The sequence below is a fragment of the Sander lucioperca genome, chromosome 17 (genome assembly GCF_008315115.2).
Source record: "Sander lucioperca isolate FBNREF2018 chromosome 17, SLUC_FBN_1.2, whole genome shotgun sequence".
Lineage (NCBI taxonomy): Eukaryota > Metazoa > Chordata > Actinopteri > Perciformes > Percidae > Sander > Sander lucioperca.
This window is the reverse complement of record NC_050189.1, coordinates 27,969,614-27,995,859: the sequence shown is the minus strand read 5'-3', so window position 1 is coordinate 27,995,859 and position 26,246 is coordinate 27,969,614. Positions and strand designations below refer to the sequence as shown.

The 26,246-nt window shown below is 42.0% G+C and overlaps 2 protein-coding genes and 1 long non-coding RNA gene across 3 annotated transcripts in view; 1 reads left to right on the top strand and 2 right to left on the bottom strand.

Moving 5' to 3' along the window:
* Positions 1-1,406: 1,406 nt before the first annotated feature.
* LOC118493685 lies at positions 1,407-2,943 on the bottom strand. The gene is made up of 3 exons (XR_004895637.1): positions 2,925-2,943; positions 2,341-2,375; positions 1,407-1,482 (listed from the first exon to the last, which is right to left on the bottom strand). It is a non-coding gene; the product is annotated as an uncharacterized LOC118493685 (long non-coding RNA).
* A 1,113-nt stretch (positions 2,944-4,056) lies between these two features.
* On the bottom strand, positions 4,057-14,614 carry LOC116039042 (low affinity immunoglobulin gamma Fc region receptor II-a-like). Its single transcript, XM_031283798.2, has 9 exons — positions 14,509-14,614; positions 12,829-12,864; positions 12,192-12,455; positions 11,870-12,112; positions 11,044-11,214; positions 10,671-10,757; positions 7,994-8,088; positions 5,467-5,640; positions 4,057-4,158 (listed from the first exon to the last, which is right to left on the bottom strand). Exons 1-9 carry the CDS (start codon positions 14,537-14,539, stop codon positions 4,057-4,059), a joined length of 1,203 nt encoding a protein of 400 aa, XP_031139658.2. The 5' UTR covers positions 14,540-14,614.
* A 7,742-nt stretch (positions 14,615-22,356) lies between these two features.
* LOC116039041 overlaps positions 22,357-26,246 on the top strand; it is a 31,924-nt gene continuing 28,034 nt past the window's right edge. Inside the window, exon 1 of the mRNA XM_035993694.1 lies at positions 22,357-22,367. The gene's annotated coding sequence lies outside the window, so the exon portion shown is untranslated. The remainder of the gene's footprint in view (positions 22,368-26,246) is intronic.

The following is a 26,246-nucleotide window of genomic DNA, read 5'->3' as shown; positions in this document are numbered from 1 at the left end:
ATTCAACAACTGACAACACGGCAGCAAAATGCAACAAACCGACAAGTAACCTTAAGGAGACCAGCCATAAATAATACACTAACAGGTTTGGAAAGCTTTTACAACGCCCGTGCCCAGCATAGGGACGTGTGACAGGTTAAATTCATCTGCTCATCTTTCAGAACGGGTTTTTCTCTTTCAGAACACACCGACTTGGGGTGGCATCCCCACAGTACTACGACATGAAGGTCTTAGTTACCATCTAGGCTACCTTTAAAAAGTTAATCAACCAAATTGCTGACCACATCAGAACATTGTGAGAAATTGTCGTTATACTGTGACTACAAGTGCCAGTTTTAGTTCCATCGTATGTCAATAGTGACCAAAAACCGTTAGCTGACGTTATCAGCGGCCAGCTCAGAGACCAGCTAGTGATTACTGACAGCGCCACAAGCACGTTCACGCTGAGAGCGCTGAGCCCGGACGAATATGGCCACCGCCCGTTGTGTGCAGCAGTGTGGAAGTACTAAATCTCAGCACTTAGTACAAATACAATACCTATCTGCAGCGAGAATACACTAGGAACACACAGGCTTGCGTACTCAAGTAGCCATACATGACTTCAGAGCTGAGGTAGCACCGGAGTGTTTTAAAGATACATATACGGATATATGTAACCTATGTGAAGCGATGCTTCACATAGTACCGGAGCGTACCCGCCTGGTCCAAGTGATGCTATGAGGGCGGTCCTGGAGTGCAGTAGTCCGACGGCCAGCTCGAGCATACCTATCAATATACACACCACGGTTATTATCGTTTTGCATTTTTCATTAGTTTTTATTTTTCTTTTTTATTTCAGTTTTGACTTTTTTAGTTTTCAATTCCGTTTAGTTTTAATTATTTGTTATAGCAGGTTTGCTAGTTTAGTTTAGTTTGTATTTTTGAAAATGTTGTAGTGTTTAGTTTAGTGTTTTAGTAGTTTTAGGTCTTTTTTGTAATATGGGTTAATTGTGTGGGATTCAAAAGTCAGAAAAGTATTGGTAATAATAACGCAACAAAACATCATACAACAATTTAGAAATATGGATTCACAATGTCTAGTCACAATAACCCCAGTAATACCAGGTAGCCTCACGATGTCATAATATGTAAAATAGCTACACAATACGCAGTATGTGCAAATGTACAAGTGACGTGTTCCAGAACCTAATAGATCCACAGACCAAGAAGACATGAACAGTGTTTTCCAACAATCGACGCACACAGTTGTGTAGACCTCCCAGTATCATCCACTATTAACCACCCACGCTTCCGCTCTCGCTGTTGTGTTCCTGCGTAGTTTACTACCAGCGAGCTATCGGTCGCCAGTGAAAGCCTCCTGTAGCTGTTCCCTGTCATGCTGCAGCTGGCCCTGTACCCATACATCCATGCCCTGTACCCATACATCCATGCCCCGTACCTCAGTACAGCATGCCCGATCACCATACATCCATGCGCGGTACCCTACATCCATGCCCCTGTACCCATACCATCTTTCCACGTGCTGTACTCCATACCGCCACGCCCTGTACCCATACATCTGCCTGTACCCTCGTCCATGCCCTTAGACCCATACCTCCATGCCGTACCCATACATCCATGCCTGTACCGTACATCCATGCCCTGTACCCGTACATCATGCCTTGTGACTTAGATCATCCCGTACTACCATCCAGGTCCTGTACCCATACATCATGCCCGATCCCCATACATCATGCCCTGTACCCAGACATCCATCGCCCTTTGGGTTTACCCAATACATCGCATGCCCTGTACGCCGTACATCATGCCCGGTACCCATACATCCCTGCCTGTACCCATACAAGCCTGCCCTGTACCCAGACATCCATGTCCTGTAGTACCCATACATCCATGCCCTGTACCCATCATCATGCCCTGTCCCACATCCCTGTCCTGTACCCATACATCCATGCCCTGTACCCTACAGCATGCCCTGTACCCATACATCCATTCCCGTACCCACATCCATGCCCGGGTGTCCCCGTACATCATGCGCCTGTACCCCTACATATCCCCATCCAAGCCCTGTACCCGGACATCATGCCCTGTCCCATACATCCTCGGACGCCCTGTACCCATACATCCATGCCCTGTACCCATACATCATGCCCTGTATCCGACATCCATGCCTGTCCCCGTACACTCGATCAGTGTCCCGTGTCTCCGTACATCCACTGCCTGTACCGCATCCATCATGCCCTGTACGGCGGTCATACTCCACTTGTGGTGCGTGTACCCTACAGCCGTGCCCGTACCCATACCCATCGCCCTGTACCCACTTACACCATCCATAGCCTGTACCCTACATCCATGCCCTGTATCCATACATCCATGCCCTGTACCACTCCATCCATGCCCCTGTACCCATACATACATCTCATACCTCCATGTGCCCTGTCCCATACATCCAGCCCTGTAACCCTACAGCTCCATACATCATGCAGTACATCATCCATCGCCTGTACCCGGATACCTCCATGCCCTGTACCCATACAGCCTGCGTAACCCATACTCCATGCCCTGTACCCATGACATCCAGCCCTGTACCCATACAGGTCCATGCCCTTTACCCATACACCCATGCCCTGTACCCATACATCGCATTTTGGGTCTGTTCTCTGTTGTGTTTGCTGTTTCCCCTACATACAATCCAGATTCTATTTTCTCTTGGCCCTGTACCAGACAGCCATGCTCCTGTACCCCATACATCCATGCCCGTATCCCATCCATTCACATCCATACTCCAGTGTCTTGAGTTACGTCGCGCATTTTGTACTTCTTCTCTCTCATGCCCTGTGTAGCCCATACATACATCCATACATCCATGCCCTGTACCCATACATCCATAGCCCTGCTAACCCATACAACATCCATACAGTCCATACCTGTACCCATACATCCATGCTGTAACGTTCCCGTGTTAGCTCTGTTTTGGGGAAAGGGTGCTGAAGCGTCTCCTGTACCTTGTTAAGGTAAGTCGAGGTTAGCCTCCTAGCTGTGTGTGCTTCTCAAATGTACTTTCCATTTGTGTGATGTTTTTTCCCTTAAGACCTTGTCCACATATTTTAACCACCTTCCACCACTGCAAGGCGCTTTATCTGACAGTCATAATCAAATAGACTGCCGCTTTCTCTTCCGACTGTTCGGTACCCAGTGCTATGATGGCACGAGCACGGACATGTGTGTTCAGTTGCCGTGGATGTCGAATTTCTGGTTCCCAGTCGGAAACGGCACATGTCTACGGGCAATGTCACGGTCGGAGAGATATAACGTATTTGCTCTATGAAAGAATCGACACAAGACGAACTAAGGACATTTACTCGCTAATTGTGATTTTATTTAGTTAGTTTTGGAAACAGACATTACAGTTTTAGTTAGTTATCGTTTTTGTAATGCCTCGTTTTTCTTTTTATTCAGTTACCGACCATGTTTTTTTTCTCCACCTGATTTTTGTTAGTTCGTTCATTTCGTTAAACGATTCTGACCTTGAATACACACACACATATAGATACGATGACTAGCAGACGCCATAGTTTTCTACGAGACCAGAGGCTAGTAGAACATAAGGTATTAAGGAGAACGTATATAGAGCACTTTCCTCCGGCGAGGCTCGGTGTTACTGAGCAGCCTCCACTGAGCTTGAAGACGTAGAGTGACGTGAGCAAACCTGTCTGAAAGTTGGAATCTTCTGGTAGCTGTGCCAAGAGAAATCTCAATCATCCCCATCTAGCAGAGACGAGAGCGTAGGTATATGTAAGGAATAACATAGACACAGGCTAATTACTTGATCATAAAATGATAGTTAACATAGGATTACACTTAAACAGCTATGAGAGTCCAAACTGCCTGATAGCTTCTCCTGTACTATACGGTAATTCCTCTACTGTGCGACAGAGAGTCACAGAGGAGGCAACAAACCCTCAGTGAGATGGCAGGATCAGAGGTCTGAGCGTTAAGAACAAAGTTTCCATTAACATGGGCACGCCAATCGTCAATGCGGAGGATTCGGGTTCAGTCTCACTGGGAGTATCGACGGACGGCGGCAGCAACGTCATCCGGAGAGGCATCTCTCCTGGCTTGGTTGAAGCTGCAACGCCGGTGCATGTAATAGATGGTGCCCTATTGCAGGACACATCATCGACAGCGGTGGAAGTAATGGCCATCAGCGAGTGAGCTAGACCAACGTGGGGTGCCAGACACAAAGCACGAGTGTGATTGCAAACGAGAACTGAGTAGACAAAAAGCGAGCAGCAAGCGATTGGAGCAAACTAAAGCAGCAGTAGGAACAAGCTAAAGTAGCAGCATTTAGGAGCACTAACGGTACAGATCCATATGTCGACACGAGTGAAGCGTGGTGTCGCGACGTCATACATCCATGGTTGATGCTCCCACGCCCCTGACCGGCAGCTGATTGGGACTGACGTGGTTGGCTTCTCGAGAATTTCGACAGAGTGTCATGGGGGCTCGTTTAGAATACGGTCTAGTACGAAAATAGTTTCACCAAAACGTGTTTCTGAAAACATTTTAAGAGAGAAATAGGCCATACAGTTGCTGAATCTGTCTTTATTTCAGATCAACAAAGTCAGTTTAAAAGATTTCATCTACTTCTACTGGATAGTCGCCTCGCGTTCAACGGAGTCATTTGCAAGATGTGCATCAGCCAGCTTCTTGACGCGCAACATTTTCTCAAATGCAGCGCCGCCTTCCGGAATGCTTTGCGTGCACGTTGAAGTCGCTTGACGTCACCCATAGGAATAGAGTGGAGCGCAGCGCGACAGAAGCGTCGCATGGCCAGGTGGATCTGCACCGAGGTGACCAGCTGATGCACTAATGCAGATCAACTGCTGCAACTTAGCTGATGCAGATCAGCTGATGAGACCGTGTTGTTGACCAATAGCGGTTAGCAGCGTCTTGACTACCTGGCCTGCCAGAACTGACACTGACGCTCAATTCAGTGTTTTGTCCTTTAGCACTTACTTGTATCTATTTATAGGAATAGTTTATTATATTCTCATTTATTTGGGAAATCCACTATTCTCTTTCTACCTGAGAGTGAGAGGGGATGATTATTAGCCTTATTTTCTGTATATTCTGTACGGAGCTGGAAGTGGTTAGCTTAGCTTAGCATAAAGACAGGAAACTGGCTCAGATCAACGTTGAGAAATAAGAGCAGCTGTACCTCTGGTCCTGTTTGATTTGATCACTATTTGTCCATAACTGACGTCTCTGCTCCTCTCACTGCTGAGGAGACTGCAGCTGCATCTCTCTCTGGATATAATACTATGTATACTGCTGTAAGATTATTGTTAATGTAGAATTATTATTAGTTATTAGGACTTTATGTCTGGTTTTTAGACCTGCTGTGAACAGCCGACCTTATCTAGAAGCTGGTTGAAGGACTGAAAGAGGGACGCTGAGTTCACATACCTGGGTGTTCACCTCAACAATAAACTGGACTGGTCCAATAACACAGACACCCTGTACAAAAAGGACCAAAGCCGTCTGCACCTGCTGAGGAGGCTGAGGTCCTTTGGGGTGTGCAGGACTTTTTATGACTCTGTGGTTGCGTCTGCATCTTTTGTGCAGTAGCCTGCTGGGGAGCTGGGAGCACAGAGAGGGACAGGAAAAGGCTGAACAGACTGGTGAAGAGGGCTAGCTCTGTTCTGGTCTGCCCTCTGGACACCATAGAGGAGGTGGGGGGAGAGGAGGATGTTAGCCAGGCTGGCATCAATCATGGGCAATTCTTTCTTGTTCATATACTTTATGTATATATATTTTTCTCCTATCTACTTATTGTGTATTTGTGTTATTCTGATGTATGTGCATTGTTTTTCTTTTGAGCTGCTGTAACACAGGAATTTCCCCAGTGTGGGATTAATAAAGTCTATCTCATCTTATCCAACAAGTCCTCCACCGCTGGGAACACTTTGTTAAAATATCCGTTTTTTAACAGGTGCATGTTAACAGTATTATTAGTGGAGTATTCATTTTCATTCCTTTGTCAACAGCTTATTCAGAATATTTATTCTTTTACGAAAAACTGAATACTGCTGTGCATGTAACTGTAGTCACTGTTGCTTTAGGTGACATGTTCCTTCATCAGCATGAACATATACACTGGTGTTATGTTTCTAGTGATGGAGACATAGAAGAGCAGCCGTACCTCTCTTCCTGTTCTTTTCTTGTCTTTGATCACTATTTGTCCATAACTGACGTCTGTGTTCTCACTCCGGAGTAGATTGCAGCAGGATCCCTCTCTGGAAAAGAAATATCATTATTATATCAGGACTGTACAGTATATGTTAAAGATTCAGAGAATGGCGGACCCAAATGCAGAGACGGTAGGCAGTGGAAAGTTTGAGGATTTCATTTCCAATGAAAAAATATACACACAAAAGGAGTCCTGGATACAGCAGGCAAAAAGTTATCCAGAATGAAGTCGAAGTCAAAACAGGAAACACAGCAACCAGAACACAGAGACAACGGGGAAGACTCACACACTCACTCACAACACTCACACACACACACACACTCTCACACACACACCACACACCACACACACCACACACACACACACCACACACACACACACACCACACACACACACCACACACACACACACACAATCCAAACAGAAAAACAATGATCTGACAAAAGACAAAGAAAACACAGAGACTAAATACACGAGGTAACGAGGAAACAAGAGACAGGTGACACTAGGTCAGGAACAGGTGTAACACATCAGGGTGGGGCAGACAGGAAAACACACGGCAGGAAGAAATAAAGACATAACAAGGGAGAAAACAGACTACAAAATAAAACAGGAAACTGAAACACATACACAACCATACCAGTATATTTATTGCTTATGCAAAAGTATACTGATTATTTTAACTCCTACTGCAGTGATACTTTACTAGAGCTCATATTATGCTTTTTGGCTTTTTCCCTTTCCTTTATTGTGTTATATATCTTTTATGTGCATGTTATAGGTTTACAAAGTGGAAAAGCCCAAAGTCCCCCCCAAAGGGACTTACCATCTCCAACAGAAAACACTGTTCACAAACTGCTCCAAACAGCTCTATTGTAGTCCAGCCTTTACTTCAGAGACAAACGTGGTCACTTTGGAACACACATTATAATGCTCACCTAGCTGCTAGTGTGGCACGCCCTCATACTCTGCTCCTGACTGGCTAGTAGTCCTTACCTAGGTACTGCGCATGTGCGACTCCCAACAAAGATGGAACAGAAGTGAGATGCCTTGTGCAGTACAACTAAAATATGGTGTTTTTTGAAAATGAAACCATGTAAACCTATTCTGGTACAACCTCTAAATACAATTATGAACCTGAACATGAGCATATATGAGCTCTTTTAGTATAAAAGTCCACTGTTTAAGAGGAAGTACAACTTTTTTTCTCAGTTTTTTTTTCTTCTTAACACTTGTTGCTGATGTCAGGGCTAAAATGGAAACTCAGTTCATGTGAAATGGACTTCACGCTAACAGAGCTGTTTATAGAGATTATAGTAAGATAAGCATGTTGACAACAGGAGGAACAAGTCACGATGTCTCTCCTTCTCCCCCCCCTCTCAATTAAATTAAATTCAAAGGGGCTTTATTGGCATGAAAGTTTCAATAACTTGTAAATTAAGTCATTTTAGTAGTAGGCTTAGTCGGGACAATGTCTTTAAAGATGGTCCCTGTTGCACTTGATGACATGTTTCTTCATCACCATGAACACACACTGTAGTTCATTCACAAATACTCACTAGAACAACCAGATGAGGATTAATCTGCTAATCCTCATATGAATGAGTGACTAATGAAATAGTCCCTAATAAAATAGTCCCTAATAAAATAAAGTTTGTTTCTTTGATAGAAAGTGAGCAGCTGAACTGTTGTTCTCCTCTAACAGATGTTTCTAGAGATGGAGACATAGAAGAGCAGCCGTACCTCTCTTCCTGTTGATTTCTTGTCTTTGTTCACTATTTGTCCGTAACTGACGTCTTCTGTTCTCACTCCGGAGTAGATTATAGCAGGATCACTCTCTGGAAAAGAAATGACATTGATTATTTAACTTTACTACAATCAGTAATACTATTTTCCGTAGTATTAGGAAAGGACTTATAGTTGATACATTTAGCAGCAAATTTCAGGATATAGCTTTAAGACAGAAGTGTCAAAGTCTACATAAGGGGAAGTACAACTTAAAATGTCACACTTTTCTTTTCTTCTTAACACTTGTTGCTGATGGCAGGGCTTAGATGGAAACCCAGTTCATGTGAAATTGACTTCACGCTCACAGAGCTGTTCTTTTTTAGAAACATGTTGACCACAGGAGGAACAAGTCACCATGCCAACATGTCAGGGTGTCGCACAAACAACATTTGGTTATTAACACACGAAATAATGTATAAATGTGCCTATTTCCCAGAAAGAGACTGAACTAGATTAGTTGAGCGTCTTTGTTATGGCACCATCAATATATTTTCCCAACACAAACTTGATGTATGTGTAGAACATGCCTTCTGTAGTGGAATGGCTTTGAATGACGACCAAAAACGCTTGTCCTTTACTGTGAACATTTACTGTTCAATATGTTGCATTTTTACACACAAGAAAGTGAACAATTTAAAGGTGCACTATGAGTTCCTGCATGGTTTCAGCGCAATTTCATTTTTGTCTCAAATCGTGGGTATCTCTCCTTGATCCGCTAGCTGCCTGCCCCCTGAACACACTGTGAAAAAGCCCGGTCTCGGGAGACTACACAGGGGTCGTAAACGTCAAACAAACACTTGGGGCACAAGCTGTGCACCAAAGTACAATAAACCACGTTCCAGCCAATCACCGACAAGATGGGAGGGGGATAGGGTGGGGGTTAGTGACAGTTAAGGTGCTTACACACCCACCAGACGGCTGACCGTCGGCAGTAAAGCCAGTCAGTCTGATCAGTCGGGTCCCGAGGTCCAAAAAAATGCCTCAGAACACACTGAGGAGACGCCGACTTGAGCGTACGCTCTGCGCGTGCGCAAAACTTAATACGTCTCCATAGCAGCAGGCGGCGCTGCTCTGTATTGTTTCCATTAACAGTCTGATTGTTTCCCAGAAAATGAAAACCGGCAGCTGATTGGACGAACGCGTCACGTGGGTCTTTTTTCTCCGGAAATTCACAACCAGACTGTCATGGCGGCTCGTTCAGAATCTGATCTCATATTGGACTAAAATAGTTCACCGAAACGTGTTTCTGAAAACATTTTAAGAGAGAAATAGACCGTGCAGTTGTTGAATCTGTCTTCATTTCAGATCAACAAAGGTCAGTTTTTGAGAGGCTCATCCGCCCGCCATTTCCAGGTGAGTCCCGACTGCCCTGTCTCCGACCCAGCATGTCAGGTCAGCCAAAATGAAGGCCGACGGCTCCTCGGATGCACGACAGCATGGAACACACCGAACAGACTCGAGTCACCGACCTTGCCAGACAGTCCGACGGCCGATAATCGACTTGGTGTGTCAGCTCTCTTAGTCAGTTAGTGATGACAGTTACGGAAACATGTGGGGAGGGGCGCGCTTGCTCTGTTTTGTTTTGTATTTACTTGGAACGTCAACAGAAGTGATGTCATGCAGGAACTCATAGTGCACCTTAAGCTTGACGGACATGTTTTGCATCTAGCGTCTCACGTTCATCTCAGTAAGCTAGCAAGAGTACACAACAGACAACTTCCGTGTAGCCTACTTCAAAATAAAAGCACATCATGTGACGGTTCACAGTAAAACTAAATAAGTGTTAAACAAATAAGGTTGTGTACCTTTTCACATATCAGCTGTAAATCAAGTACTGTAAATAATGTAAATAGTGAGTTTTAATCACACTATAATTTACCATTTCCTTTAGACTGTTTTAAACTAAACAACATGAATTTATTATTTAAGTGCTTTAAACAAACATTTCACAACACCTTCATCATACACTGGTCAGCCAAAATTTGCCAAACAAAATTGACACCCATCTGGCGATAGCGATGTGCTTTCCTACGATGTGAAAAGAGCGTGTGAATTCAACATTAACTTCTTACATTTAACTATTTTAGGGGCTGTGGACGTTTACTTCATTAATGTGTTTACTGTGTTAATGGACTGAGGATGGGACGAGGATTTGGTATTCGGTTTCGGATTCGGCAGAATCTTAACCAGTGGATTCGGTATTCGGCGAACCCCAAAATTCTGGATTCGGTTCATCCCTATTTATATATATCATGTTTGTTTTGTCCTGTGTCCTGCAGTGAAGCGTGTGCAGACCCCCACTCAGCTGAAGGGTTGCCATGAGAAACAGGAAACTGGACGACCACAGAGCTGTTAGAGCTGTTAGAGCTGTTAGAGCTGTTAGAGCTGTTAGAGCTGTTTAACCACACGGTACCAAACACCCAGACTCTCATGACAAGCACCACACACCCTGTTATCTACTATAATAGACCTTACACTGTGACTGTTGTGGACTAAAAAACATTTAATTAGTTTTTAATATATCCTTATTTTATAAAATGTTCTTTTCCCAAAACGTCCTCTCAGGACATTAAACCAAGAACACACACACCGTCCCTCAGAGTCTTCTGAAAATCAATAAAAACATCTTTACCTCCGCTCCGTCTGATTGGCTGCTGCAGGTTACGTGATATGGTGACTTCACTGTATATGACGTCATCATCTCCAGCTTCTACTTCAGCTGAAATGAACCAAAGTTAACATCACTTTCAGTCAATTTAATCATTAAAGAGACGTCCGTAAAGATGGAAACATGAGGAAGATTATGTGATCTGATCAAAAGCTCCGGAGCATGCTAAAGGGCCCTCGTGGTGAGGATGGTTTGTCAACAACAGAATAGTGATTCATGAGAATCCTAAGAGACGTTTGACTTGAAGAAACACTTCATTCCAATTCTGAAACTGAAAACATCAACAGTACATTTAGATTTTAAACTGCAGCGCAATACAAGTCTTATTGAGACTAACCTTTAGGGTTCCTACGGATGCATCGTAGAACCAGGAGAACCAGGAGAACCAGGAGAACCAGGAGAACCAGGAGAACCAGGACACCGACTGGAACGGACCACAACCAGGGGGGAGGAGGAGAGGAGCCAGAGGTGGTGGAGGTTGGAGGAGGACTTGTAGTCGTGGGTTTCTCTAAAATGAACAAAAAATATTTACTTAAAAGCATAGAAATCAAAGTAAGTAGATAACACGTTCAGCTATTTCACTGTTACTCCTTTTTATGTGAAGCTTTAGACTTTTAACTTCCATGTTGTGTATCATGTTAGTAATTGAGTGAATTCCCCTGGTCTAGTTAGAGGAAGAGATATCTGATATCAGACGGTGTGTTAGGCTGCTTCCACACCGTGTTAACACAACCCTGGAGCGTTTCCTTGGATACGCCCGTTGGTTTGGGGCGGTGTGAAAGCTCATTTTAACTCTGGTGCGGACCAAATAACAGAACTCTGGTTGCTTGAATACGGAGGTCTCCGTGTTTTTCCAAGTACTCAAAGTTTTTAGTCACTTCATGTGAGAACACAATCAGACACACAGGAAGTGAATCAATGCATTAACTAGCCTGCAGTTTCCACCTTGCACACACTTTACTGACGTATAAATGATTAAAGTGACGATAACTTTCAGATCCATAACCTATAATGACCACACATCATCATCTTCATCTCAAAGACCAGGTTTGGTGCACGTGACAAAATGTAGTGTAAACACAAACACAAACAGAACCAAATAAAAATGATGCCCCTAAATCACACAGAGTCTACTGAACTGTTGGTTCCTTTAACCTCCTCACCTGTGACAGAGACCCAGCTGGGTGGAGACTCTCCATCACTGCTGATGTTGCACTTGTAGAGGCCTTCATCAGACCTGGAAACATGGTGGATGGTCATGTGACCTGCAGGCTCAGTCCTGATGAAGGAGCCATCTTTATAGAAATCAGCTGGGAGGTTGGAGGACGTCTTTGTTTTACAGTGCAGAGTGAGGTCTTCTCCCTCCATCACAGGGAGGACAGGACTCTGCAGGATCACTGGTCCACCTCAACACAGAGACAAACTACAGCATGTCATCCATTCACACACAGCTTCATCAATACTGACTCCACAGTCTGATCTTACCAGTGACAGTGATGTTGATGCTGTTACTGGTTGCTCCCTCTCTGGACTCACACCAGTAAACTCCATTGTCCGATGGGACAATGTGGCTGATTTTACAGGAAGAACCAGCAGATCTTCCCCAGTCAGGTCCACACTGAGTCCTGGTTTCTCTGGTTGTGTTCCTCCTCAGAGTCCATCCAGCAGAGCTGTCGTCCTCCTCACAGCTCAGAGAGACAGGTTGTCCTTCAAACATCTGAGAGCTGCTGGGACTCACAGTCAGAGAGGCTGGAGGGAGGAGGGACAGAAAGACACAGTTATAGAAGATGATTTGTATTTTAAGGCTTATTTTGACCACATTCTTCATATTCCTGTTTTGTCACTGTCTGTTCACACTGAATCCTCTCTGTAATTCAGTCCATTTCTGCATGTTTTTAAATTGAACTCTCAAATTTGCTATTACACACAGCAGAATATCTACATCTGTCTACATGTGTCTTACTTTTTGAAGTTTCTGTGACCTGTTTATTAATACTTTGGCTCAATAATCCTCCCGACATTAGCATCTTTCAAAACTGCATCTAGTATTTTAATGTATTGATAAACTCTCCTCCTCAAACCTTGTCCTGTCTATCAGATGTGACAGAAGGAGTTTACTGACCTTGGTTTGTTGTGCTGATCAGCAGTGAAGTCAGAACTGAAGAGAAATCAACCTCAGGTTAGTTTGAGCTTTAACGTGGAACAAGACATCAACACAGAAAAACAGCCACGCATTGATATTATATTAGATTTTATATATATATATATATATTATATATATATATATATATATATAATATATATATATATATATATATATATATATATATATATAAAATGTTATTTCACTCACAACAACCCATCCACTACGGCTAATCAGAATGATCATTTTTGTGACTCTGTGATAAACGGCTGGTTGCTATGGACGGAGCTAACATGTTGTTTAAATAATGTGTAATGAATATTCCGACTATTAGGCTTATCCTGTTTTTGATCATACGCTCTCTCTGTCAAATTCAAAGAAGCTTTATTAGCATGACCATATTGACACACAGTATTGCTAAAGCACATAAACAAGGAAACATTTACATCCAGTTGTACAGTAGGATGCAGACAATAAAGCATTATGTTAACATTTGTTCAAAAGAAAAAATGTAACAATAAGAACAACACTGATGGATATCAGCAACAACATGAACACAAGAATATTACAGCTGTGTGTTTGTGTGTGTCTGTGTGTGTGTATGTGTCTGTGTGTGTGTGTGTGTGTCTGTGTGTGTGTGTGTGTGTGTGTGTGTGTGTGTGTCTGTGTCTGTGTCTGTAGGGGGGAGGTCTCACTCACTGTTCCTCCAAGCTTGATGGCCAGGTTGTGCTCACTGAGTCTGTACTTGGTCAATGTAGTTCTTAGTTTGATATCAGTAACTAATAAGTGTCTGTCTGTCTGTCTGTCTGTCTGTCTGTCTGTCTGTCTGTCTGTCTGTCTCTCTCTCTCTCTCTCTCTCTCTCTCTCTCTCTCTCTTCTCTCTAAGGGCATTTTACTGCAGCAGTTCTGCCTGTGGACTGCTAGTCGTAGCCATTATGCTAACTAGAGCTGGTTTTCATGCGTTATTATGGATCCCACGTAACTTCTAGGAAAGGCCCACCCTACGAAGCAGCTCGATTGGTTGGGGTTAGGCATTGACCTTCGAGTGGTTAAGGTTAGGATAGCTGATTGGTCAGGTGATAGGACCTGAACCAATCAGGTTACGTTACCTGGCGTAAGCATGGACTCCTGGCCAATAGTAGTGTGTGAATGCTATCGATGGGTTAGGGTTAGGAGTCGCTTTTCGGGACAAAAATACAGGACATTTATTTAATTTTATTTGAACAGGGACAATGGACAAGTTAACATTAACCCTGTATAAGAACAAGGAGAGATCCATTGTACCAGGTGGTAAAATATAAATAAATGTTGATAGGTAGAAAAGCTGTTTACAGCTTCTCTGCCGCAGCCGACTCAGAAAGAATCGTGCTGTGATCACCAAAGATGATTCCCATTGAAATATATTAGTTTAGAAAACATGCTGACATCACGAAAATAAATAAATAAACATGTCTGTCTACACAAATCAATAGATTAAATTACGTGAACATTTCATGAACTGCTGTGAGACTGGGTTGCTAATTTGCATTGTTTTACCAACCAGCACAATTTGAAGTGAATTGCCCTTTCAAATGCCTTTTTTAATAACAGTATTCTAAATTAAATGATGAATTCCTGTTATTTCAACTGACAAACCCTGAAACATTAAGTGTAACTTACCCAGCAGCAGCTGCAGAGATGTCTCCTCCATTTGAAATGTTGGTCATCTGAGATCAGCACATTAGTGTCTAACCAGTCACACCGAGTAAAGCCCTCCTCCTTCCTCGTCACGTGTCACTGTTGAGTTTTTGAGGAAATAGTTTTTTTGATTGTGTTTTCGCACGTCAGAAAATATGAGTTAAAAGCAAACTTATGGCCTTTAAACAGCACACCTCAAAAAGAACAAAATAACAGTTTGTGAACAGCTGTTATCAGAATCTCAGTATCATCTAGATCAGGGGTCCTCAACGTGTTTTAGGCCAAGGACCCCTAACCTGAAAGAGACACGAGCAGGGACCCCCGACTACATATGTTGTATGGAGTTTAATATTAAACTAGGCCTACCATAACGTGTAGTGTTATGGTGCTCTGCAATACTAAGATAATATTTACATATTCATATATCATCATAACATCACGTTCGAAACAATCACAAATGTAGTCCTACTTAATTAAACCCAAATCACAATCTTATCCTAAACCTAACCAAGTAGTTTTGTCGTCCAATCCTAATGCTGCCCTGCATGTTGAAAAAGACGGTAAAAGAGTTTTAATGGAGTGGTCTCTGCATGAGCTGGATGAAAGAAGGAGATCATGCTGATATGTCTTTAATGTGCTGAAACAAGAGGGTTTAATTGAACATAAGACCAAGATTCTTCCATTGAGATATTACACAGTTGTTGAGTTACTATTACTTAATCAAACTGGGGTCTATGTCCAGCAGTGACTATTATTCACAGCAGACAGGCAGACATCTAACTAAACAGATTGGTCCTAGACAGCTGGTTGAAAGAGCTGGAGGTGAACAGTTAGAGTCACTCTGAGTCCAGCAGAGGGCAGCGTGGACCAGGGAGACCTTCAGATCTGTTCACAGGGAGGAGGAGGAGGAGGAGGAGGAGGAGCCAACAGTAGTCTCTCTTATCAGACCTGCTGCAGTAGGTCAACACTTTGTAACCTGTTTATAGGTGGCCTTCATAACCCACTGCAGCACTCAGTGTCCAGATTATTAGGTACAGCTAGAATGAAGTCTAATACAACAGTAATTCAGTTTGTGTGTTAATTCAACTGTGTAATAGTTTTGGAGGATGTAGTATATGTAACTGTTTAACTGTATTGTGTTACAGTGACAGGTCTTTCTATTTATTAACCCTGTTTATACCAATGAGGTAAATAACTTGTAATAACACATGTATTATTTTTAATAAACTGAATTGCATATGTGTATTTCAAAGTGTTTTTTTCTAATGGAGTATCTTATGTCAACATTAAGTTGATCCTCTGTTGCTGATCTTGCTAAATGTATTCCAGGCTTAATAGTGCCACATCAGTCCTAAAGTAGGCCTACTATAAGGTGCTGCAGCTACAGGTGTGGTTGCTGACACGGTAGCCACATAGACAGTTAATGGACCAACAGGTCCCGTGTCTCTGGACGGAGACCAGTGAAGGATATTAGAAGATCTTTCCCGGTGATGGCTGAGCGTTACTGAGCAGCCTCCAACTGAGCTTGAAGACGTAGATGTGACGTGAGCAACCTGTCTGAAAGTTGGAAGTCTTCTGGTAGCTGTGCCAAGAGAAATCTCAATCATTCCCAATCTAGCAGAGACGGAGAGTGTAGGTATATGTAAGGAGATAACATAGACACAGGCTAATTATTGATCACTAAAATGATAGTTAACATTAGTAATTAAACTTAAACAGCTAATGGAAGTCCAAACTGCCTGAGAGCTTCTCCTGTACTATACGGTAATTCCTCTACTATGAGACAGTAAGTCTCGTGGTTATGACCCAATCGTTAGCCTATTTTTATAAAAACGTCTGCTACGGAGCCATAACGTGAGCTACAAGGTAATGGAGCCTTTTATACATTGTTGTGTTTCTTTAGAAATAAACAATGGACAAATAGAGTCTTTAAACTCTTCAGATGTAAAGTTATTCTCTGTCAAAGTGACGTCAAAATGAATGGCAGTCAATGGGATGCTAACGGTGGGTGAGTGCTTATTAGCAACAAAATGGCGCCATAGGAGCTACGCTTGCCAGACGCTCACTTACCCCCTTGGATAGCCGGACAGCCGGGCACGCTGCTGATGACGGCATAAGGAAGCGTCAAGCTTAGCTGGAGGGTAGTAGGCTCCACTCGTTGCATGTTCCAATGCATGCCGGTTTGATTTGTCCGTGCGTTCATGGGCATCGGGAAAACATTTTTCCCAGTGAAAACGTCATCATTCACGTCACTTCGTGTGGGAATCAGAGGTGGGAAACTGGGGCTAGATTTTGCTAATAGAGTTTCCCAGTTAGTGACGCGTCGTTGACAACTGACGTACAGAAACATGGCCGACGATCGTTCAAATGTGTTGAAGGGTGAGAAACTTTTCCTAAATATAGAAAATTCACGCATGCATGTATTATATTTTGCCAACGTCCACAATGTGCTATCGATTTAGGTTGTTACTGTGGCCTCCATGTTTTCACACACCTGATGCTCTAGGCTACGGCTAATGGTGGCAGTCATGCATCAAGTTGTTATTCCAAACGCCAATATAACAGAAGAAGAACACAGCAGACAGTGAAGCACATGAACGCTGGCAGTCGGAAAAACAACGTAATCACAGGGGCGGTCCCTGATATTCCCAGGTGGTATGAACGGACGAAAAGTCTTCTTTTTCTTCTTTTTTTTATAAACAGACCAAAAGTCCGACTTGATCCTGACTTGCTCTGACGTCATGCACACGTGGGCAACATTAACCTCACGAGATCAAGCAGGTTTGAGACGCAGGCAGCGCAGTTGCTTTTCACCGACTGCAAGACCACCCGGCTGCTGCTGCCTGCTCTCGTCCACTTTACAGGTGAGGCGCAGCCATAGACAGTTAAAGAAAGGGCGCAGCTCATCTCCAATGAGCTAAATATATCTGAGCACAGCACGTCGCCGCCATATTGGACCAGTAAATGCAGTTTGCTGGATGCTAATTACCCGGCAGTCGCTTCCTCTCAGGCGCTAAGGCTTCATGAATGGTATGTGTGAATCCTGTTATGTGCATAATGTTAGTAAAACTGTTGTGTTATGTGAACTGTGAACACAGTTTGGGTATGAAGTGTGTGAACGTGTGTCTGTACTGTGTTTAGAGTGTGACGCGGTGAGGCTCGTCTGAATATCTCTTATAGTAAATGATTCTAGATCAGTATGTGTCTTTGTCTTAGTCTCTGGGTGTTAGGGTGTATATTGTTAGTTTGATGGTCTTGGTTGTATCCTTAAATGTGTTATTATTATGTTGTATTAAGAGGGAGCTGGAGCAGAGTGTTTAGAGGTAGTTAACGTTGTTAACCTGTATCCCCATAAAAGACTAACTATAGTTGTGAATTGAATAAAACTCTTGCCTGCTGATAAAATAGTTTTGGGCATTCATCTTTAATTAACCCGCACACACATTACAGTAGCCTGCTTTAGCTTTAGATTCTCCTTCAGATTCATCTGTCCTCCTGCAACCAGAGCTGTAAGTCCCGCCCTCTCGTGCAAATGCAAACCAGACTGCCTACCAACCCCTCCCTAAAAACTGTAACCTGAAGTACTTAAATGAGAATTCCGGGCAATTTTTACGTTAATCTTGATCGCTATAAACATGCGTACACTTTCGATTGAAAAAACCCGACCCAAATCAGTGCAGGCAACACGGAGAAGCTGCAGCTACGTGTATGAGCTTCCACTGAGCTAAAACGGCAGTTGTCGGGGCAAGTTTTAGAGTGCCTTTGTGCCTCTCGTGTTTTCAACTCAGACATTGTTTAAAGCTCCTATGGCGCCATTTTGATCTAACAAGCACTCACCCACAGTTAGCATCCCATTAACTGCCATTCATTTTGACGTCACTTTGACAGAGAATAACTTCACATCTGAAGAGTTTAAAGACTCTATTTGTCCGTTGTTTATTTCTAAAGAAACACGACAATGTATAAAAGGCTCCATTACCTTGTAGCTCACGTTATGGCTCCGTAGCAGACGTTTTTATAAAAATAGGCTAACGATTGGGTCATAACCACGAGACTTACTGTCTCATAGTAGAGGAATTACCGTATAGTACAGGAGAAGCTCTCAGGCAGTTTGGACTTCCATTAGCTGTTTAAGTTTAATTATTAATGTTAACTAGCATTTTAGTTAGCAATAACTAGCCTGTGTCTATGTTATTTCCTTACATATACCTACGCTCTCCGTCTCTGCTAGATTGGGAATGATTGAGATTTCTCTTGGCACAGCTACCAGAAGACTTCCAACTTTCAGACAGGTTGCTCACGTCACATCTACGTCTTCAAGCTCAGTTGGAGGCTGCTCAGTAACGCTCAGCCATCACCGGGAAAGATCTTCTAATATCCTTCACTGGTCTCCGTGGAATTATACGGCGTCACATTGTCCATGTCTTTAACTGTCTATGGTCAAAACACGGCACCCAGATGAGACGTTCGAGAGTAATTTTAAATCATAAAATGTCCCAGAAAGAATAATACTCAGTAACCGTAATACAGCTTGCTTTCTGGCACGCAGCATCATTTGGTCATTGATTACATGCCACTTACACACAGTAATACAGCAGAGATCTTAGTTATTGATACATTTCAATATCAATTGCTCCAGCTTAACGTGCTACGTTGTAAAGTAACGTTAGCGTTAGCTCATGCTAATGCTAGGTGGGGAACGTTAGCGTTTTAAGGTTACAACATCGTTCAACACGCTCATCCAACTTATTTTAGGTATGATTGTTTTGATCAAGGTAAAGTTAACGTTAAACAGCACTGGGCTAACCACGATTACGTTCGAACGTAATCATGTGTGTGTGTGTGTGTGTGTGTGTGTGTGTGTGTGTGTGTGTGTGTGTGTGTGTGTGTGTGTGTGTGTGTGTGTCCTGTTCTTTCTGACCATGGTAGGAAATCTGTAGCAGGAAAAGTTAACCCTCTCCTTGATTTCATGTTGTTTATGGAGAAGGAGAACCAGGAAATGAGTCGGGGGGGGAAATGCAATGCTACCAAGCCACCGCTGAGCGCTGTAACGGGTAGTTCAATTTTTTTAAGAGGTGACATCAGGCTCGGTATCTCCATGTACCTACATACGTAGCCACAACGTAGATTTAACTCAGAAGTATAAAATGGCCTTTAGGGGTGAGAGACACTGACTATTAAAGAGATCAGATCTAATCCTACTGCAAGGGTCAAGGTCAATGGTTATTTATCAAATAGGTTTACCCTGGAAAGGGGTACAAGACAGGGCTGTGCATGGTCACCATTATTGTTCGCACTTTTTCTTGAACCACTTGTCCAATATGTAAGACAAAACAGAGAAATAAGAGGCATTCACCTTGCGGGAAGAGCGCGTAAGCTAGCTTGCTACGCAGATGATGTACTAGGTTTCCTTAGCCAGCCAACACAATCTCTGCCTCAGTTGATGCTGGCACTGAAGAATTATGGACAATTATCAGGATATAAAGTCAATGTGGGTAAAACCCAAGCACTATCATATAATTATAATCCAACACCAGAATGGGAAGACAAAAACCCATGGACATGGCAAAACAAAATCCTTTAAGTACCTGGGCATAACTATTCCAAAAGATCTATCAAAACTATCAGAATATAACTATTCTCCTATACACCAAAAAATCAAAGAAGATATCACAAGATGGAGCCTCATCCCTTTCTTTAGTTTCAGCTCAAGAGTACAATCTGTTAAAATGAACATATTACCCAGATTGTTATATCTATTTCAAACCCTTCCAATAGAAGTTCCCCAAAGCCACCTAAATGAATGGGACAAAATATTAACTGGATACTTGTGGCAAGGCAAGAGACCAAGGGTTCGTCTCAAAACACTGCAGTTAGTGAAGGAGAAGGGAGGAAGGATGGGGTTTGCCATCCCTCAAGGAATACTATTATGCCGCCCAGACAAGAGCTATACTATGCTGGTGTAATCCTTCATATTCTGCACAATGGAAAGACATTGAAGAAAACCTGTTTCCCATTCCAATACAAGCAATTATAGCTGACTCCAAACTGCAACACTACATAGACAGTTCTGATAACCCATGGTGTGGAAAAATATCATTAGAGAATATAAACTAGAAGATCTACTGTCTCTTAAATGGTGTGGATATGACTCAGACTTCACACCGAATAAAATGGACACCAGATTCAAAAAGTGGAGAGCTAATGGAGTAACAGCTCTATGCAATATTATGAATGGAAACATATTGTTTAGTTTTGAAATTATTCAAGAAAATTATCTATTGGAGAAACAGGATTTCTTTAGATATCTACAGTTACGGCATTGTTGGCAAAAAGGTAAAAAAAAAAAAAGGCTAATTCCAGTCTCATAGAACTATTTAAAAGAGCATATAAGTCAAATCTCAGTAAAGGGGTGATATCAGCCATATATAAACGCTTTATGGATCTTAAAACTCATTCAACAGAATACATTAAAGGACATGTTAAAATGTACACTACATGAGCGGAGACACAAGTGATGACACTCTTAATTGGAGCTGTACAAATCTGTCTTTCATGTCATTTGCTTTTGACATGACAGACAGATTTGTTTGTCCATGTGGTCTGGTGTATGGAGGTAAGACCATGAGGCAGTTAAAACAACGCATTAGCGAACATAAGAGCTCTATTCGCAGAAATGACCGGGATTACCCGGTCGCGGTACACTTTAATGATCGTAAACATGACATCTCATCATTGAGCTTTTGTGGCATTGAACAAGTCAGTCTTCCAAAAAGGGGGGGCAACCACGACTTGCTACTAAAAATACGCAAGGCATATTGGATATTTACTTTGCAGACCCTATCGCCAAAAGGCCTGAATGATGAATTTAATCTCAATATCATGTTATGCTAATTTGATGATGTTTTTTTCTTGTTAGTTGTTTTTCCTTTTTTCCTTATTAGTTTATCCTCAAAAACTGTTCATTGTACAGGTGCACATGGACTGTTATAATGTAATTTAACCAATGTAACGATCCACTTTTGAATGGACTGTATCCTCTCTGATTAAGAGTAGAAAAATATTGGGCTAATGACAATGCATTGATTATGAGCCTATAACATAACTGGTCTGATTATCCATTGTTTTTAAATGTACTGAGTGGCATTTTTTCTGCCTTTTCCTGTTCACAGTCTGTGATGGGAGCGCCACTTTGTGAATGAATGACGTCATTCAAGAGCCGGACCTGATTGGTCCTGGTTAGTCAACCAAACTATTTAAGGCTATGGTTGAGGTGAATGTGTGAATTTACCTGATGAAGGTAGATGTTTCTAAATAAATGATTTCTTGCGTAATGGTCAGTGTGCGGGACTCTTCTCTAAGCTTTTGATCTGCTACTTTTGATCATATCAAAAAAAATTTTGATGACAAAAGAGGTGTGCAAAAAAGCTTTTCTTACATATGATATACATTATAAATATATTATATATATTTCGGTTCAGGCACCGTTTTAAAAGTATTTTTTTAGCACCGGTATCGGAAAAAACCCAAACAATACCCAACCCTACTTTTAATTCACAGCAGCGTTGCAGCATTATCTCTTTATTTCTCCTGTTTTTATGCAACAGTTTCAGATGTTACTGTATTCTATGTTTTCCTCTTTTTATTGTATGGTATGTTGTTTTATTCTTGGTCCTTCGAGCACTTTGGATACCTGTTGGTTGCTGTGAAGCAGTATGAATAAATGTTGATTGATGTTAAGGTTAAATGAGATTAATGCAGCTACAAAAAGCATGTTTACATTCTTTAGATGTGTTTCCTTCAATGCTTCTTATTTAAGTCATAGATTTGTTGCTCTGTAAGTGTTCATTACGTTTCACAACAACCAACAAATATCTACTGAACAGAGTCTAATGATAATAACTATTTACTGATATTGATATATTGTATTTATGAGCTTGTTTCTGTGCAGGATCAATAAACTCTGGTGTCTCCTCGTGTGGTTCTGTGGGTTTCACATCTCTGACAGATGGAACATTTGTTCTGGTTGAGGCTAACCGATCCACACTTCTCTTCAGCAGATAACAGAGAACAAACACACCACAGACTATAAACAGCTGTTAACATCAGCCAGCGGTTGGAAACTTTACACCAATCAGAAACCGCTACAGAGCAGAGGGTCTGAGGTTAGATTCTGTAGTCGGTGAACATTCAGCTCATGATTACAGTCTGATGATCTTTAATGAGCAGATATACAGGATGCTGTTCTTCCACACCAGACATATTCACAGTTACACTCAGACTGCTTTTAATTTTTCAAAACACACACACACACACACACACACACACACACACACACACACACACACACACACACACACACACACACACACACACACACACACACTTTGGATACATCCCAGTTCTTGTATCAGATGGTGACGTTGATGAGAACACAGCTAGAAGTTAATCCATGAAGTCAAAGCCAACTGTGAGAGCTGAAGGGCAGCAACAAGTCTGTTAGTTCTACCTCCATCTGAAGACACGGGACACAGCCAGGCCCCCCCCATCCTTACTATCTTCACTACTACACACATGTTTGGATTTAAACTGATTAAATAGTTCTTGTACTCCTGGACAATAACTGCACATTCCTGCACAAATGTACACTTTGAATGCACACACTATATTTACGTATTCTTATATTCTTCAATAAGATGCTGATTGATAAACTCTGTTTGATGACAGCATCATATCAGTGGAGTCAGACAGCCAGCAGGTGGCAGCACAGCACCTTCTCTTTCTTTACACATGTTCAGTTCAGCAGGAACAGCTCAGAGCTCTTTAACTTATGGATTGATATGTATAGCAGTTGAATGGCCTGTTTAGGCCTGTATTGACAATGTCTATATGATGTTATATTTCAGCATCTGTTTATGAATAGAAAACCCATAAAAGCTTTAAACCTACACTTTATTGTCAATAATGTGCATTTGTCTAGTGCCATCTAGTGATCAGGTGTCATATTTCCGTTAAGTCCTTCCCATAGGCAGAGAGTTGGCTGGCGGTAACACTTTACATTAAGGTACACAAAAAAATAGGTAGTTACTGTTTTTCAGAAGGGTAACAAATGATTAGTTACCCTTTTTCAGAAGGATAGTTACCCTTGAAAAAGGGTAACTAATCATTCGTTACCCTTCTGAAAAACAGTAACTACCCTTTCAAAAACAGTAACTACCTATTTTTTGTGTACCTTAATGTAAAGTGTTACCAAAAATAGATATTAGTATTTTAAATTGAAATACATTTTGTTTGTGTTATTGCTATATGGGGGGTTGGGGGGTGCGTTGGGCCGGTGCGGTCAGAATTTTCCCGGTGGATTTTAGTGCCCCACTCCGCCCCTGCACACAAACACTTTATGTTTCCTAGCAACATTCCTGTGAACAGTACCATCCATCACAGAGAGCGTGTTGTTGAACTCACCTGTCTGAATGTGAAGTGGAGGATCATCCACCAGCATGTTAGCATTTAGCATGTTAGCCACAACCAGCGTGCACCTGTTGGTGAAGTAACATGGCAGCAGGTGTCTTCTTCTTCTTCTTCTTCTTGGTGAATTACCACCAACATCTGGTGTGGAGGGTGGATCAGGATATCTAATATTAGGCTGTGTACAATACTCAAAAACTCAACTAAAATAAGAATAATGATTTTAAAAAGAAATCATAATGAACTCAAATTTGTCTATACTGAAATCATACATGTTAACAACCATCTCTTGAGTCCTTTTGTAGAATATCTATTAAATGAGACTGAGCTATTATCTTTGTGAAGTTTTGAATCAACTTCGTCATGTTTCTGAATCCCAGCAGGTGTGTTTGATTTGTGTCACTTAGCGTGCTGGACGGGTGGGGCATGAGGCTAATGAAGGTAGATGTTACCTTTTCACCCCTGGGACAGTCATTCTCTCACATAAACACATAGTGTGTGTGTGTGTGTGTGTGTGTGTGTGTGTGTGTGTGTGTGTGTGTGTGTGTGTGTGTGTGTGTGTGTGTGTATGTGTGTGTGTGTGTGTGTGTGTGTGTGTGTGAGGGTTTTATGCACATATCTCTCGAACCGTTAGTCCGATGGATTTTAAACTTGACAGATGTCTTGCTACGGGCACGAGTAAGTGCAGTGCCTAGTAAATGAAGATGATCTGATGATGCATACATTGAGCCAATCATGTGCTGAGGATGATGTAATGCAGTCAGACAGCCAGCAGGAGGCAGCTTTCACTCTGTTCTCCAGAGGAGCATTTCACTGGAAAGGCTTTCATTTACGGGAAGTCTGCAGAATAATCAGCTCCACCACTGGAGGGACAAAAGGCCCAGTGGACAGACAGAAACAGAACTGTATTTATCATTAATATTTAAATAAAAGAGTTAATGTATATGTTACATACAGTTCAGTGCATCTGTTTTCTATCAGATCAGCAGTTTGTCTGCAAGTAAACATGTTTCTGTGTTTTTTGGATCAGTTCCAACAAGTTATTTTATCTGAATGTAAAACATGTTACGTCACATTTAGGTTCTTCTGCCAAAGACACACATGAAGCTGAACTGATGCTAACGAGCACACACATGCACATTCAGACACACCTGTATACATAATACAGTCTTCAGCTTCATAATAAAGACATAAAATGAAGATGATCTGAGAGCTGATTCCAACTGTGTTTGGTCCAGATGGTCCACAGAGAGAGAAGAGGAGACTGAAGTCATGAAGGTCACAGCTGCATGCTGTCAGAGTGATTCACTGAGACTAGATTCTTTTTAATCAAAGAATCTGACAAATATGAACGTATACGTACATAAACTCTGACTCACACACAGAACACTTTACAGGAAGCAAAAATGTTTCCTAGGACGGTTAAGGAATGTCCCGCCCCACTCGGCCTCTGATTGGCTAGTACTTCATCGGTTGAATTGGTTAGGTTTAGGCATGAGGAGTGAGATTGGTTAAGGTTAGGGTAAACATAGCAGGATAAGCCAATCAGAGACAGAGTAAGGCGGGACATGTCTTCACCATCCTAGGAAACACAAACTCTTACAGGAAGACAGAATCAGACATAAAGATGAACACAGAGAGATCTACATACACATTTAACTATTAGGAACCAAATATAGCTGCATATATAATAAATATAGAATATAACAATGACCAACAAACAGGTCAAAGGGCTTCTGTAACTTAATGAGGGTATAAATAGTGTGACGGTGCAGAGAGAGAAGAGTTAATGAAGTAGATTGAGGTCAGTCAGAGCTCTGTGTGTGTGTGTGTGTGTGTGTGTGTGTGTGTGTGTGTGTGTGTCTGATCAGTAAAGATGGCTGCTGCTTCCTCTTTCCTGCTTCACCTTCTTTATGGTCACAGTTTCTATTCAAACTGTAGAATAACTTCTGGTGAAACCCCCTGAACTATTAGTTTAGTTTTCTGTTAATAATTCCAGTGAGATTATTAATGCAACTTGTTTATTTTACAGTTCAGTGACCAAACTGAGTTTTGTGTAACTAACCCCTAAAGCTGGAGAGTAAAGTTTGAACAACATCACATTTTTTTTTCTTAAATCAACAACACAGTCAGTATTTATAATCTCCTGATATCAGATCTGAGTTCAAGCTGAAAAAATATTTGGAATTTAAACATGTAATGGTGGTGTTACAGGGACAGACCATGCAGTGTTTATCAGAGAGAGGAGGAGGAGT

What these genes read in the sequence shown, in the direction of transcription:
- LOC116039042 (XM_031283798.2), bottom strand. Translation starts at nt 14,539, where the DNA reads ATGGAGGAGACATCTCTGCAGCTGCTGCTGG. An exon ending in GCCAATCAGACGGAGCGGAG is followed by an intron (nt 8,089 to 10,670) that starts GTAAAGATGTTT and finishes TTTCTTTTCCAG; the next exon opens with AGAGTGATCCTGCTATAATC. An exon ending in TTGTTGAGGTGAACACCCAG is followed by an intron (nt 4,159 to 5,466) that starts GTATGTGAACTC and finishes GTCCTGCAATAG; the next exon opens with GGCACCATCTATTACATGCA.